This window comes from Vanellus vanellus (assembly GCF_965231255.1).
Source record: "Vanellus vanellus genome assembly, chromosome: 3".
Classification (NCBI taxonomy): Eukaryota; Metazoa; Chordata; class Aves; order Charadriiformes; family Charadriidae; genus Vanellus; species Vanellus vanellus.
This window is the reverse complement of record NC_138907.1, coordinates 78,146,770-78,163,424: the sequence shown is the minus strand read 5'-3', so window position 1 is coordinate 78,163,424 and position 16,655 is coordinate 78,146,770. Positions and strand designations below refer to the sequence as shown.

At 40.3% G+C, this 16,655-nt stretch overlaps 1 protein-coding gene across 1 annotated transcript in view; it reads right to left on the bottom strand.

The window, feature by feature from the left end:
- The window catches only part of SESN1 (sestrin 1), an 84,534-nt gene extending 70,241 nt beyond the window's left edge, over positions 1-14,293 (bottom strand). Inside the window, exon 1 of the mRNA XM_082480389.1 lies at positions 13,579-14,293. Coding sequence (XP_082336515.1) covers positions 13,579-13,860 — 282 coding nt within the window. The 5' untranslated portion in view covers positions 13,861-14,293. The remainder of the gene's footprint in view (positions 1-13,578) is intronic.
- Positions 14,294-16,655: the final 2,362 nt, after the last annotated feature.

Below are 16,655 nucleotides of genomic sequence, written 5' to 3'. Positions count from 1 at the left end.
GGCAAAATTATTTTAGCATGTTTTGATGTTCACCAAAATCCTTGTCTAGCTCACCTCATTAATCTAAAAACTATATTACAACTACTTGGGTAAAATCCTTCACCCCACCTCAGAGGGCCTTAGAAACTTCCTCACCACTTTGGCTTGAATATAAAGCACTTCTGCACAGAGGTAAATGAATTTCACAGCAGCTGAACAACCGGTATTTTTTCCTAACTTGAGAAAGTTTTAAGACCTCAGGTACTTATTTCTCCATGCAACTTCCTGTCAATAAACAAGGCCCTCGGAAACAAGTTAGGTCTCTTATTTGAGATGAGGCAGACCAGGTTTCAAATTCCAGTTCAGTCCAGATTCCACTCATGCTTGAATGGGAAACTCATGCATCCAAGGCAAATTCTCTAAGATGTTTACTACTTTAAGGAAAAACACGCAATTTCTACTGCTTGAGAAGATCTACTTTGTCTATTCAACTGCCCTCTCAAGTCACTGATCTGAGAGAGGCAAAGCAGAGAGGAACGCGAGACCTTTGTGCTAATAGGTTTTGGCTATTCTAAGCCTATTTTTCTTTCAAGTCTTCGTGGGACTTACATTCATTATTGAGGAAGCCTTCCCCTGCCAGCACTTTGTCAAACCTTTTTTCACAAAAAGTTTTTATTTTGATATGCCAATCATCTTTGAAATAAACAAGCAAACACCGATATCCCAACAAACGCTAAATTTCACTCTCTAAAAACACACCAAAGAGCTAGTTGAAATATGAAGCCGGGGGGGGGGGAAATCCATTCTTTATTAAATAACCTGCCCCACACATTTCCCAGACTTATTTCCACTACAAGACAGAAAAGAGAAAAAAAAAAAAAAAAAAAAGAATTGTTTTAAGACATCTCTAGAGCTTTATAATTTGCTTCAATACTAACAGTATCCCCTTTAGGACACTCTCCCACAGATGACTCTGCATTTCCAGCTCAGCATACTCTGTGAAAAAGCCATTATCCTATCTAATTAAGTGAAAGAAAGCAACTGCCACAAGAACATCATAGCTGTTTCTCTTCTATGTTTGCTTATAGTAATCAGATTTTTGCAGCAGAACATTATACAGCATGCTGGTTCAATTTGTTATTAATTCTAACCTTCAGAATTGTTAATAATTCCAGTGGCTGCTTAGAACAAGCCTCCCCTTGTCATCTCAAAGTCTCAGGGTTCAATACTTTCCAAACAGAGCTCAATATTCAGAAGCACAAACTACATAAGAGGTATCACTCATTTTGAAGAGAAAGGAGTTTACACTTTGTTATCCACATTAAGACTGTCTTAATCTCTAAGAGATGGAGCGCTTGATTTCAGTGAGCATCAGAATCTATTGTTGCACCAGATAAAGGAATTATGTCTCAAATGAGACTATTAAATTATATTATCCCTGGCTTCTGTTACTCACAGAAGAAAATATTGCATATAATTTTATCCCTCGTAAAATCCCTCCATGCTATTTCAAAATGATATAAATAATGCTTGGCTTAAGAATTTAGAGTTAGTTCTTTGTTAGATTGCCTGCCTCTTACCACATTGTATATACTTAATAACAACTTACAGCACATGCTCTTTCCAATTTGATTTCCATTTATGTTTCTTAGAAATTTTGGACAACAAAAGAACTCTATGAACTCAATGCTTTTAACAAGTCCTACCTAGTTGGATTGTCTACTCTGTTATTTGTAAACAAATATTCAAGTACTGTATAGAGGAAATATTTAAATATTAGTATTCATTTTTCTGCTGAAGTTATGAAAACACACGTATGTTTGTTTCTGTTACAGAATCCAGAAGGTTTCTCCTTATAGCTGCCGAAACCAACTACCTATAAAGAAAAAAAAAAAATCCAAGTTTTTTGTAGTATAATTCAAGTACATAGTCTTTTGGAAAAGTGATAGCATACCCAGTTAGCATCCTAACAGAACTGGCATCAAATGAATTACTTCCACCATCAGCAAGAGACAGCAGATCTGTTTCGGTTCCAAATTTGCCCAGCTCTAGACAGCCACGTAGAACAAAGCCCACTATGAAAACCTATGCTCGACCCTATATGATTTCCATTCAGTTCAGCGCTAGTGCAACCAAGGTGAGACTGTTACATCCAAGGGGCTAACTCACAGCATTTTACTTGGCAAATCTAGAAAATGTTTTGTAGTAACACTGAAGAAAGACTATCTTTCTCTCTTGCCCATCCCTCCACAATAACAAGCTATTTAGCAAGTACACCACGACAAGTTTTAAGCCATTCCAGACAGTGCCAAGCACCAGCCTGGCCAGACAGGTTTCTGCTTTGGCTGGACTGCTACTACATGAGAGACTGGGAGAACACAGCAAAGGTCACTCTTATCAGATTACCATTCTGGCATCTGGCCCACTTGGTCTCCCAACCAAGGCATCTTTCTGCCAACTTCTGTGTACAAATAGGAAATAAGAGATGCAAAGTATTACTACTGCAGAATCTCCACTTACAGACCAGACTTCATCACACAGGACAGAACCAGACAGGTTATATTAGCCAAGGATGACCTGGGATAAGTTTGCACCGAAACCATAGGCACAAGGTAGTAGACTTTCACTGAAACATACTGCTTTGGCCCTCCCACGCCAGCATCCCTAAATAAAGTACAAAACCAGTTACAACTGCCAACTGAAACAGGCCATTACAAACTGGGGTTAAATGGGGCTGACACTTAAAAGTCAGTTGTCATTGCTGCATTGATGGATTTGCAGTATTAGTCTGGTTTATCAAGAGGTAAGCACTGAGGCGTCTAGGTAACCAGCTCTGAATAACAAAGGTCCCAAACAATGCCCAGATAGCACACCAGTTAGTCCTGAAATTAAGATGAGACCTTACAAGGATTTGGGAATATGTCTACATTTTGCCCATTTACTTCAGAGAAAGCTTGTCAGGTTGTATAATAAGCATCTACAAGGATTCTCAAGAATTTCTGATGAGCTGAACCGAGATGAGCTGTCTGTCTGAACCAACATGAAAAAGTTCAAGTGCTATTTCTGGGCTGTGGACACTGAACAGTCCACTTTGAAGGCCCATTTTGTCCAAATTCTTCCTCCATAGTCATTCAAGTCTACAGTTAAAGTAAGTCTTTCATCTACAGTTAACTATTAAGTTTTCCGAGGTAAAAAAAAAAAAAAAAAAAAAAGTATTTTTGACCAGTATTTGACCTTCATGCCATCTCTGCTTATTTAAATAACATTTGTTACTGATGTACAGATGTCACTACAGATCTATTTGGAAGTTTATCAACATTAAAACTTAAAATCCATTAATCTTTCCTTCCTGACTGAACACACTAACTGGAAGGAAGAACTTCTTGCCTTGCTTCATATGTAAATTACTTCTCAAGACAGAAAAATTCCTTAATCTGGTCTGCCCCCTGTATAAAATCTGAAATTATATCCCAGAAGACTCATTTATTCCTGAAGTCATCTTTAAACAGACAATCTGTGAGTGTGCATCTAGAGAAATCCTCAGTTTCCCAGTACCACCAAGAACCGGTTTAGAAGATGGTATTACAATCTGAATTTATTCTTTGTAAAGTGTTTTGTTTTTTTTAACCTCAGGACATCTTCCCAAGTACTTTTTTAGCAATTATTCTTTGAGGGAACAGCAAGTCATTCAGTTTCCATGTGAGATTTTCAGAAGAATCTTCTTTAACATCTTAGCAAGTTTTTATGCACATGCATGCAGATTTATTACTACCGGGAAGTACTTTTGAGCCATATGGCTACTCTACCCCAGAAGATCAGAGATACAGGAGTATCCTGTATCCTTCCCCAAAACATGCAAATCTGTGACATGCATCACACTGCTGAACCCTCTAATGCAGACCTCTGGCTTTGAGAGGAGGAACATAGGTGTAAGCCACGTACATGGGATGTATCACTATAAAATTAATTTTTGCACTGGAAGCACCATGAAGCAGCCATATTTTCTACTGTCTTGAGCAGTAATGATTTGCACCCTGAATTCAGAGTGTATAAAAACTGTACTTCCCCCAAATCTCTTTTACCTACTAGGTAACTCCTAACAAGCAGAAAACAAAAAAACCCACAAACCGTCTATGCTTCCGTATCAGGTATTCAATTAATGCATAAGCTATAAAGGGTTAACTACTACCTTTAGAATCTAAAATTCCAAGATATTTTACATTGTGCAATACAAAAAGTGTCTTCTGCATTAAAAAAACACATTTCTCATTCCAAGTGAAACCTCACCCAAAAACTTGAATCCTTTAACAGGGAGACCTGACAACAAGCAATGAAAGAAAGAGAAGCAACACTTGACCTTCCCAATTTACACACCCTTCTCTTCCAACAGATTCCAGACATCAGCTAAGCACAGTCGCTTACACACCCTTCTCTTCCAACAGATTCCAGACATCAGCTAAGCACAGTCGCTTACACACCCTTCTCTTCCAACAGATTCCAGACATCAGCTAAGCACAGTCGCTATATTCTGAATAGTTAGAAAAGCAGAACACTAGAAGCAAAGATACCAGGATGTTTTCTAAAAGCCAGACAAAAACATTTCCATTTGGCTTCTTTTCCTGTGTCCTGGAACAGAACAGTAGCAATAAAAATGTCAGAATTAAGCTTCTCTTGTAGAACACTATTTACACATTGATTTCTATGTAAATAAAAGCTACTGTTATAAACATATCTGGCTTAAAAAAAAAAAAAAGTAATCTAGGTAAAGTTAAAATGCTTCTAAAACCTTTTCTGTAACACAAGCGGGAAGGACAGAATGGACACGTATGAAGTCAGGGCAAATATCTAAAGCAATCTTGTCCTGAAAAGGACTTATCTTCATAACATCATGAGCTCCAGAAAACATTATGTGCATGGCAGCTGCCAATTATTTAGTACTGTTAAATGGACATGAGTTTGCAATCAACATTGATTGGAAATTGAGATAAACTTTAAGAAAAGCTTTTTGCTCTCTTCAATCTTTCTTTTGCATGAAAATCAGTGTAAATCTACAGTAGAACTAAAATTTAAATAAATGGAAAATCCAAACAAACAGTTTAATCTGAGTGGAATGTGCTATTGGCAAACAGGCTGCATTTTAAAGCTGAGTTTTGTTGCACCAAAACACCAGAAACAGTGGAGGCTCAGCAACAAGCTGCAATGGAAAAAAAAAAAACTTTCAGAAAAGAGGTTCACCTCCTCCTCCAAAAAAAAAAAAAAAAAAACCACACCAAAAAAAGCACACAGGAAAGGCTTTAGAGCTTTAAGTATATTTCCATTTTCAAATTTGTTCCTCCTTTGAACAAATATATTATTCCATGTTTACTCTCTAGGAGTTAAGGAATCCTTAACTAAAATACCTATTTCAGAAGAACAGCTGTTTAAAAACAATTCAATAGCAAGCAAGACTATCCCAGGGAGGAAAATTTAACTAAGAAGTTGCTACACTTTGAGTCTCAAAACTTAAAATCATAGAGCCAGTCATATTTAGGTAGACAAAGGACTTGCTAGGAAAGACCTGCAACTAAGAAAATCTTATTGCTGACTCCAAAAAGCATATAAAAGTGAAGAAAAGTTACAATTTCTAATTAATTTACAGTAAAAAAAAAAAAACATGTTTTCAGAAGCACCGTCCTTTCCTTTAGCACGATGCCTGGATTGAAAGTAAGTTCTTGTAGTTGCAAAAAAGACAGACTTGTACCTGATTAAATGACATAAGTAGCAGTATGCATTCTATCATCACCTCTATTTTTAAAATACCAGCCCAATGTATTTTGGGGTACTATTTTGGCACTAGTACACAACACTGGGTGATACTTTTGACACAATATATCTTGAAAGAACAAGTTTGGTTTCTACATGAAGGTGGAGTAAGGAAAATAGTTAATTGTTTACTAGGTTTAAATAGAACTAAACCAGTGCACCTTCCAAACCCAACTTTTGGCAGCAACCTAACCTAAACTTTCCAGAAGAAAACACAAAGAAAAAAAAAAAAGTCAAAGTCATTGGAAACATCAAGAAAGCAGTAAATAAGAGAAAAACCACCACTTAACTTTTTGGATGCAATTCATGAATGTAGGTCCAAGTGAAGATATCCATGTTTCACTTGATTTCTGGAGAGAACGCTCAGCTTTTTCCCCATTCCCCCCACCCCACCCCTTAAACTGTCAACAATTTACTGGAATAGAAAACCATACTGACAGCAAACTATATTTTTGGAAATTTAAACACTCAGTATCCACAGAAAAATATACTCAAGCTTTCACAACTATTTTTCTGTCCCACAATGGTATATTCAGTACTTTTCCACTATATTTAAAAGGAGAAACCCTGACCTGAAGAAAAAGTCAAGAGTAAGATGACAAAACATCAAGTATTTCTTCAATGCTCACTTTGCACTTGTCACAGTGAGACAATGCAATTTCCTTTTAAACAATGTACTTCAGTCAAGCTAATGGAAGATGTGTTATTTTACATAACCTAGGAGTCCATATATTTTTTTTTACTTAATACTTTGAATATCATATGCTAATTTCTAAACCTTTCCAAATTCTTAGTGCTTTTCAATATGGTTGAACATCTCTCCTAAAGATGCATAAGACTTCTCCGTATGTGAGCAAAAGGATCCAAATGCCTGCCAACACCCCAAAAGACAGTTATTTATATACCAAATAGGGAAAACAAATTATAAGCATTGGATTTTTTTAAAAAAGAAATAAGTTGATTTTTTGGCAACTTAAAGCAGAGCAGAACTTTTATTAAAATCAATGCAGAAAGGGAAAGGATCACTGCTACCCCATACACCGTTAGTATCAGAGTGAGAAAAATAATTTAAGATAAAGGACTAAATTGATACTAGAATACACGAGTGTAGACTGGAAAGAATCATCTCCAGCTATGAGGTTAAAAGAACAGCCAACTTCTAGAATTACCTCTCGAAACACATGCAGAAAAAAAACCAACTACCCTAAAACAGAGCTTGTGTGACTTAGCAACAGCTAGATCAGGAGAACAGATGCTGTTATTTACAAAATGCATTCAAGCTGAAGCATTTCTGGTTTCTACAGATCTCTAGATATTAGCTCCTAGGGAAAAAAAAAATAAAAAAAAAAAAAAAATCAGGAAACAAACCTCTTTTTACATAAGCCACCAACATGCACCCTACAGTTGCTTACCTCATTAGTAAATAATAAGTATTTCCTCATCTCTTGTGTTGGATTTCTTCAGTTTAAAACATTTCAATGCAGTGAAAAAATAAATATCAACCAAGTCATTATTATCAAGTGTGTGCTTCACTCTTCACTTATTTTGAAAATAAAAATTCTAGTTATGATGTCCTGAAAAAAAAATCAATTCAGCAGAATCACATAAACCCATAAAATTACAGATGAAGTTATCCCAAACAATTATAAGAAAAAGTTGACTAAGCAAAGCTCATTTCCATACAAGAAGAATGGCATACAGCTGGCATGAAAAATTATGGAAAGGCTCCAAACACAGAAACAGCATTTGAAGTGACCCAGATATCCTACTTAACATCACTGAGAATCTCCACTGTTTTCAAGCAACTCTTTATTCCAACCAAAGACATTCTCAGGGTCAGGCAATTCTGCAGCTGACAAGCTCAACAAAAGAAAATTTCCCTTCGTCTCTCTCAACAAATAGACTGGAGCCTTTGGAAAGAAGGCAAGTAGGCTGAAGAAGGGAGGAGTCAGACAAGGCAATCTAAGGACTACTGACAATTTCAGTTTTTAAAAAAATAAGTGCACACCCCTGCTCTGAACATTCCTTGTCATGTCAAGATTAAGTCTTCTCCCTTAACTTCTCCAGCCAGCCTCACCACACACATATGATACAGACACATAATCAGAACATGTTTACAATAAATACTGTAGGGGTACAGTGCTTATTGTAGGCTAGCAGAAGTTGTAAATAAGACTAATCATTTAAGTACATCATGTCATTACTTTAGTATCTCTCCCAATATTGAAAAGAGCAAGAGTATCTGAACACCACAAAAAAACCACCCTAACAGACAAATGTTTTCTGAGCTAGCAATCTGGCAGAGTGACATGCGGCTTTTGAAGTAGGCACCCTACAAAACATAATTAAACCCATTACACCTAATGGCTGGAAGGGACAAAACATAATTTTGCTCTGAAGTGAACTCACAAAAACAAAATAAAATGTTTTCATTCACTTTATGTAACAGTACTATGGGAAACAGACCGATTTGGGTATTGGCATCGTGGAAGGAGACTAGTCAACTTCCAGACAGATCAGATTCACCACCACCAGTGAGGATATTATATTTAAATTGGTAGGCTTGAACAGACTATAAATTTCAGACACACCCTTCTATGGTAACTGACCAACAGTAAGCATCACAGGGGAACATCATTATTATGCACTAGTCAAATTACCTCAGACAAAAAAAATCCCACAATCTAACAGACCTGCCTAGCTACAGATTTCAAGGTTGACTAAAGACAGCTACTTCTGTTGTGCAGGAAGGCTAAAAAGACTGAAGATGAAGTTATGGAGTCATTTATCAAATATTACACCACAAGCAGATTAAAGATTTGGAAAGTTAGCTGGTCTCCTGTAATACCAGAATCATCAGGATAAACCATTTGAGAGCAAGAAACTGAACAAGCATGCACCACAGAGCTCAGACACGGTGCATACGCAAAGCAAAGAGATAGTGAACTCTATTGTGAGAAAAATCTAGCAATGAAACTGAAAAGCAACTCCTCCTTTATCCTTTATGGACATACACAGGGGAACTACTACCTCCTCTCCTGGCAGAGGCTTTATTTGTCACACATGCTGCAGCAGAGGAAGAGGACAGAATGCCTGCTCTATCCTTTCTGGATGCTCATTTAATATAAATCCATACAGGTATTTTGCTGGGATTTGGAAAGGTAAGGGTATTCCATTCTACATCCTCTGCCAAGCAAGCCTACGTGACAAGCAGTGCCTGAAGGTTATAATACAAGAGGATATATATTTGGCTGCTGACATGACCCCCCTCCTCCCTTGTAATGTGCCATACAGCCCTCTGTGCAAACTATGAGATTCTGTTAAATTTATCCACTAGAGCTGTAGGCCTAAGAAAACTTACAGTCCTCCCAAATCCACCTGCTGCTTTTCAGTGAGACAGAGGTTCCAGACCACAAGTTCCAGTGCTACATATCTGGTAAATATGGTCTTCCAGATCAAAGGGAAAGCACTCGGAGGGTGTGTCCCTCCAAGCAGTTACCAACACAAAACACAGAAAAAGAGACTGGAAAGAAAAACCATCTAGTTAGCAACATTCTGCCTTTCCCAAGGAGAGATCAAATAAGTATGTCGTTCCCACCTGATGTTTAAGAACAGTTTAGACAAAGAGTTCTAGTGATGAACATCACTGGATGCCATTGCTTTACTATCCTAATCCTTGAAAATTTTCCCTGAATGTCTAAACAAAGTCTTGCTGGAATTTAGATCAACCTGTCATTCATTCTAGCTCATGTCCTTCTCTCTTTCCAGCAGTCTTTTCATCCCCTCTGTCCCCTGTTTATTTGGGAACATATTGTCCTAGCTTCCTTTTTAGCTGACTGTACCACAACCAATTTCTTCAAACTTTCTTCACAAAAAAAAAAAACAAAAAAACAAAAAAAAAAAAAAAACAGAAGATATAATACAAGCTCCCATTAACTATTAACATAATTTTAAAGTCTATGGCTGTTCTCCAGTATTTTTACCCTCCCATCTTGTAATCTGCAATCCAACAAGCACAAAAATTTGTTAATCAACATAGTGCTGGACAGGACCTAGTAGAATCTGTACCAAGTACTTGCTACCTGATCTTGCTTACCTTCTAGGGATAGTTTTCCAGCTAATTTTACTCACTGCACAGCACGGTAGTTTCTAGATTGTAATTCCCTAGCTTGTTAATGAGAACATCATGTGAATATTGAGGACTCCAATATATCAACATATTAACATTTTTTTATCTCTCTGCACCACAAGGCTTGTTACTCCATCATAAAGAAGTAGAAATGATGGATTTAAAATAATTTATCCTGCTAAGTCTGTTTTGGCTGTTGCTCAACTTATTTTTCTAGGCACTAAAAATGTGTTTCATCATTGCTCCGCTATTTTTCCTTTGAGCTAAAGTTAAAATCCACCAGTTTCCTCTTCATTCCATCCCACTTAGTCCATACTGAAGAGGTATGCACCATTATTCTCTTTGAGTCTACTATTTCCTTCCACTATCAGGTCTGAGATTGCTTTAGCTAGTTTGGTTCTTTTTTTAAGCACCTCCGAATTAATTTCATCAGGCCCCATAAGAATGAAAATCTGTTGCTTATGCAAGCAACCTACAATTTTCCCCATCTAGTCTAGGACAAGGACTACTTACACTTTTATCGTAGCTATTAGCTACACTGGCTAGACTAACCATTTCAGAGAACATTTCAATCACCTCAGCATTATCTGTTAATCTATATATATATATATATTATAAACTTTATATTATATACAAATATATATAGCCTACAATAAGAAACACATTATCCTGAATACAAGTCAAATTAACAGGAATTTACATTAAGCAATAATTTTTTATAGATGCTGATATAGGCAATACTATTTATTAATAATAGCATTCATAGTACTATTTATTAATAGCAAAGTAGAAAGTTGTACACTTAGGATTCCACCATATTTCAGAGGAATTTTCCTCCAGAAAAAAAAAAAAAAAAAAAAAAAGAAGAGACCATAACAAATGCAGGCTCAGAGGGATGCCATGCTGGCACAGGCTGCTGCCAAGCCTGCAGTTTACATCAGCTATATAATGCACTCTACCAACTTGGTCCAGACAAAACCACCAGCAGCATAGTTGCTCATGCCTAAATATTTGCTGATTACACCAACAGGCAAGAGTGCACTAGTCCCAGCAAAAAAATAGCTATCAGAGCACATGGAAAATTCAAATCTTTGATTTCCTTACTGACCTATCCTGGATGCAGGGCAGAAAGATGAAGGCGGCACGTTTTACAATTCTCCATTTCAGGGGCGGGAAAGACTGGAGAGTCCAGACTCAGACTACTAGTCTGAGTTGGACCATCCCACAGGAGAGGGAAGGAGGACAGCACCAGTTCTCAGCAGAACCTTTGGGTTCAAAGTTGCATTCTCCTGCCTTGGTCTCTACATCCTTTAATAACTTGGCAGAGAATAAAGTTTAGACAGCATAATGGTACATATTGCTGTGGACTTAAAGAAAGATAGCTTCATATCCTAAAACAGGGAGATAAAGTAATGCGAGTCTTTTAAGCGCTGATACTGTTCTGAATAGGATTTCACATTTTTATAACGTTACTAAGCTACTTACCTTTAGAATCACTGCTGAAAGCCATGAGTTTTATGAGATAATTATATTTAATTTAATAGCTTACTTTATCTGCCATCTTCATTGCAGAGATTTGAATAAAATTCCTCTTGGCCATGAAATCAACAGAAAACCATTTCATGCCTGACAATAGTCCACAGCATCCAAAATGGAATACTTGGAATAAATTACTTCTTTCACAAATGCGGATCCAAAGATTACAAGGAAAATTTTCATTTGTGAGTCCAGTCATAAGAACTATGACTTGCCACTCCATATTCCTAAAATATAGAATACTTCTCTCTTAGATCTAATTCCTAAGAAGAAAAGTTAAAAAAGCAGCTTGTAAAGATTTTCTTAAAGTAATGCTGTATTTGATTTTATTTTAGTTAACTTGTTACTAAATCTTTAGTGCAGCTGGTGTATATACAATTGGCTTCATATCTATTATATCTTTCACATCTATTTTTATTAATCAAGTCAGCTACCACCACGAAATTTAAACTTGCACTTGCTGTATCAAGATGGATTTTTTTTCTGCTAGAACTTTTTGGCCTATTTAAAAATCTAGTAACAAAGTTTCTAAACAAGACTAATAGTTGAACATGCCAGTACCTTCATCCAGAAAAACCTAAAAGAGAGTCATCAGATCATGTATTCTGACCTCCTTCAAGACTTCGGTGAGAGATCACCACCTGTTTGGCCTTTGAATAGACTTTGATAACTTGTTCCTGATAAAAAGCAAGTCTTCCCTTAGCAGTCTGTTCCAGCGACTCTTCATTCTCACTGGTAATGGGCTCACTTCTCATTCGAATCTTTAACAGGGAAAATGCTGATGCAAAGGTGCCAGATTAAGTTTTCAACTTAATATTCAAGTCAGTGGTGGGTGGGGTTTTTTTGTTGTTTCATTGCTTTCAGTTTTTAAAACAAAAGCAGTATAGCTGTCAAGCCTTTCACATAGACCATGTGTTGTATTTATAGCTTCTACTGGTAAAATCTGCTTTGAGAAAAATGCCCCATACAGCCCAAACTGTATCAAATAAATTAAGTTATACTGTATTTGTCACATTGCATACTACTGAGAAGTTAAGACAAAATAAACAGAGCCTCTCTCAGTTTCAATAATCCAAGCACAGAATTTCCCTGAACCATTTCAAAATAGGACTGAGCAAAAATGGATCTATATACAAGTTCCTTTAAAATACATATATATGTGTATTTTTATACATATATGTGTGTGTATTTTATATATTATAATATATAGAACATGTAATCATATCTTTTTCCCCTAAATTCCCCTACATTAAACCTGTAAATGTTCTGGGATAAAAAGCACAATAGTGGGAATCAAGCACAACTCTACGTATTCACTTGTGATTAAAAGAAATACCTTAATTTCCTTTTCCTACTCTGCAGCAAGTTGTATTTTTAGCAGTGCCGCTGGACTTGTTGATACAAGCCCTGCATCAGAATTTCAAGACCTGCGCAAAAACTTTAGGTGAGCAAGAGAATTGCAATGTAACTATAATTAGACTGTAACAGTGGAAGAGTACAAAGTAACATTTATTTTTGTTAGCATAAAAGGTCAGTAAATGTAATCCTCTATTGGCTAGACTGCCTATGAGCTATAAAAAATAGTCTGGATCCTACTGATGCCAATAGAGAAACTATTTACTAATAAACAACAAAAAGGGAATTCTGACAGGCTGTGCTTTAATATTCTTAACGCTCATGCAGCTTTTAAAAGCTAAAAAACATCCCATACCGATTTATATTTTTAATTGGCCGCCCTGAACGTTTATACCCAAATCATTCCTCCTTTTGTATTCTAGCACACGGGTAATATCACAGTACTGGTCACACAGACCGAAACGACAGCATTTAAGCTGTCACGTTCGCTACTTCCTTCGGGATGCCCCAACGAGCGAGCTGCTCGCCAGCCTTTCCGTCGCTAAAATTCTCTCCGCCGATTGCACTCAAAAACACCAAACCAAACAAGAAAACCCTGACGCGCTTCTTCCTTTTTGCCTTTTCATAGCGCTTTTCCAAATGTTTCTTCTTCGCGAGGGCTGGGGGAAGCACGAACCAATCTGACCGGCCGGGGTCAGATGCCCACCCTGTCACACAGCTCGAAGTCGAGGGTGTCCTGCTGTGGGACGGCGGAGGCGGGGGTCTGCCGTGCTTACCTGCACCCGGCTGAGGATCGCCTCACTCTTCTCCCTCACGTCGGGGAAGGGGCAGCGCTTGGAGAGCATCAGCAGGCGGGCCAGCACCTCGCTCAGCCCGTCGCGGGCGGCGGGAACCAGGAGCCCGTCGGCGGCCCGGCTGGGCGGCACCGCCGCCACGGGAGCCACCGTCTCGCTACGGCGGAGAACGGCTTGCCTGATGTTATCCAAGGCGGCGGCGCGGCTGGCGGCGTCGCGGCTGCACAGCCCGTCCCAGCGCACCTCGCCTTCCCGCTCCTCCATGGGGCCGTCCGGCTGCTTCCCCACCACCGCCGCCGCCGCCGCCTCAGCAGCCCCGACGCGGCCGCCCCATGGCGGGCTCCCGGCAGCCGCCAACCCGCCCACAAAGACGACAAACGCGGCGGCGAGCGGAGAGCCCGCTGCCTGCGCCGCATGAGGGGCAGGGGCGGGCGGGAGCTCCCCTCAGCCCCGGCGGGCGCCGCCGCCAACCGCCGCCCACCGACGCCGGGACTGCCGAGCGAGCAACGCCGCTGGGGCTTCGCCTCTCCCGGCGGGGAGCGAGGCAGCCACCACCCCGCGGCGCCGGCAGCTCCTCCTCCCCGCCCCAGGCATGGAGGGAAGGGGACGGACCCGGTCCTGCTTCTCCGGCGCGGGGCAGCCCCCTCGGCCCTCCCCGCCGGGACACGGCAGACCGGGGCCGGGCCGCCACGAGACCCCCTACCGTGGAGGGGAGGGGGGGTGGGCAGGAACTAGCCCCGCCCAAGACATGACAGACGCGCCGCCCAGCCAATCGCCTTTCAGCCCTTGCTGCCGGCGGCCCAATGGCGGCTGGGAGCGGCGGCGCACGGAGGGGTTGTTGGGAAGTGTAGTCCAGCGGAAGGGCGGCGGCTCTGGTCCCCGCCGAGGAGAACTACATGTCCCGGCAGGCAGTGCGCGGGAGCGTCTGCGCCTAGAGCCCCGGCCGCCGCCGGCGCTGCAGCAGGTGATCCAAAGCAGCCGCGCTGGCAGCCGCCGGGAACACAGCCGTTCCCGGTGGTGGGTTTGCTTCAGTAAAATTTGCAAATGGACAAAAAAAAAAGTTGAAGCGCAGCCGCGTTGCGAAGGAACGGCACAGGCTCCTCAGGTGGACGCTGCAACAGGAGCCTTTGATGTCGCCTGAGTAAACACATTAGGGAAAAGGAGAGAAAAAAAAAATACCCACACCAAAAAACCCTACACCACACCGTGCAAGTGAAATGCAGCGCCTTCAACACTTGAAAATGAAAGGGAGAAAAAAAAATATTCTCATTGGGCAACAGTTCCACAGTCTTGTTAACCAAGTTAATCTAAGGGGATTTTTTTTTTAATCTAAATTATGCTGGGGCTGCTGAGCCTGGAGAAGAGAAGGCTCATGAGGACCTTACCCATGTATATACATACCCGTAAGGGAGGGTGCGAGGAGGATGAAGCCAGGCTCTTCTCGGTGGTGCCCAGTGACAGGATCAGAAGCGGTGGGCACACACCAGGAGGTTCCCTCAGAACATCAGGAAACGTTTTTTTCCCTGCAGGGGTGACCGAGCGCAGGCACAGGCTGCCCAGGGAGGTCGTGGAGTCTCCATCCTTGGAGATACTGGAAAGCTTCTGCCCTGGACACAGTCCCGGGCAACTGGCTGTTGGTGGCCCTGCCTGGGCAGGAGGGGTTGGACCAGATGGCCTCCAGAGGTCCCTTCCAACTTCAACCATTCTGTGATTAAGTGTAATCTGCCACCAAATGGGCTGGCATTGCTGTTGCTCTTGCTTTTCCTGCATGGAAAAAAAAGGCGCTTTTTTGATAAAGTTAATTTTCAGCCAAATCATTTCCTTGACCCAGTTCGCCTCTTGGCAGAGAAGAGGAGAGGGAAACATGTAGACAAGGGCAGAACCACCCATTTGCAGCTGTCCCATTAAAGCAATCATAAAACTGCAATTTTGAGTATGCTGCAAGGCAAAAGAATGCTTGCAGGTAAATCAGAAACAGGACATTGGGCCTATAGGGTCCAAATTATGCCTATAGGGCATAATTATTTTACATTTCTCATTTACATGTTTCCCACTCTAAAATTCAGACCTCAAAACTGATGTTAAATGCGGAACAAGCTACTTGCATACCACAGAAAAACACAGAAACTGCTTCTGATTCCGGGCACAGAGCTTGAGCTGGCTCACCAACCCCAGCCATCAACAGCTCTTTTATTTGTAAAGAATCTGGTTACTTCATCTGATATTGCTTTTGTTTTCTGGCAGGGTTTCTCTGAAGCTTGCAAAATAAGTGTCATTCTATCATTACCTGTACCTTTCAAGGAAAAGGTACAGGTAAAATCCTTTCTGCAAGGAGCCTGTGTTGCCATTGTTCGGCAGTGTGGACAGGCCTGGACTGCTTCGTGCAGCTGCTTCCTCTAGGCCTTTGGCACCCTCGTGAACAATATATCTACCAAAATCATCACTACCTGTAATAATTGTGAGTCTTGACTTCTCTAAGCACTCAAGGCCTCCACCCATCATAACTGATGGGTTCAAAGGAAATAATTCTGCCAGTGCCTTTTATGTTTTCTTTTTTTTTTTTTACATTAGCTCCAACTTCAGCTTCCCGTCCCATTCTGTCATCACTCGTTATGGTCTCCCATTTTTCCTGTGAATAGGCATGTCATGTATGCTTGCTTTATTTCTATCTAAATTTTGATCTTCAGAAGTTGGATAGACTCACTTTTCCCATTATAAGTTTGCACTTGCTGGGTGTCTCTGACAACGGCTACGTACATCTGAGATCAAGAAAGTGAACTAGAATCAGAACTGAAATGTTGGTGTTAGACTTTGGTACGGCTGTATTCCCACCCCGAATGCTAAGATTGATTGAAATTCACAGCACTGCCTTTTATCTTTTAGAAGTTGTTTTTTCCACTGGCTGCAAATGAACTCTGGCTACAGGAAACAGATTGTGAAACTGGCTCCAAGGCCTAAACTTCAGATTTTCAGCCCTTTGTTTTATAGATTTTAATGTAGCACTTTGGTAATGGAGATGAAGGTGGCTTTATTTTTTCCAAACCAAATCTCTGCAGTTT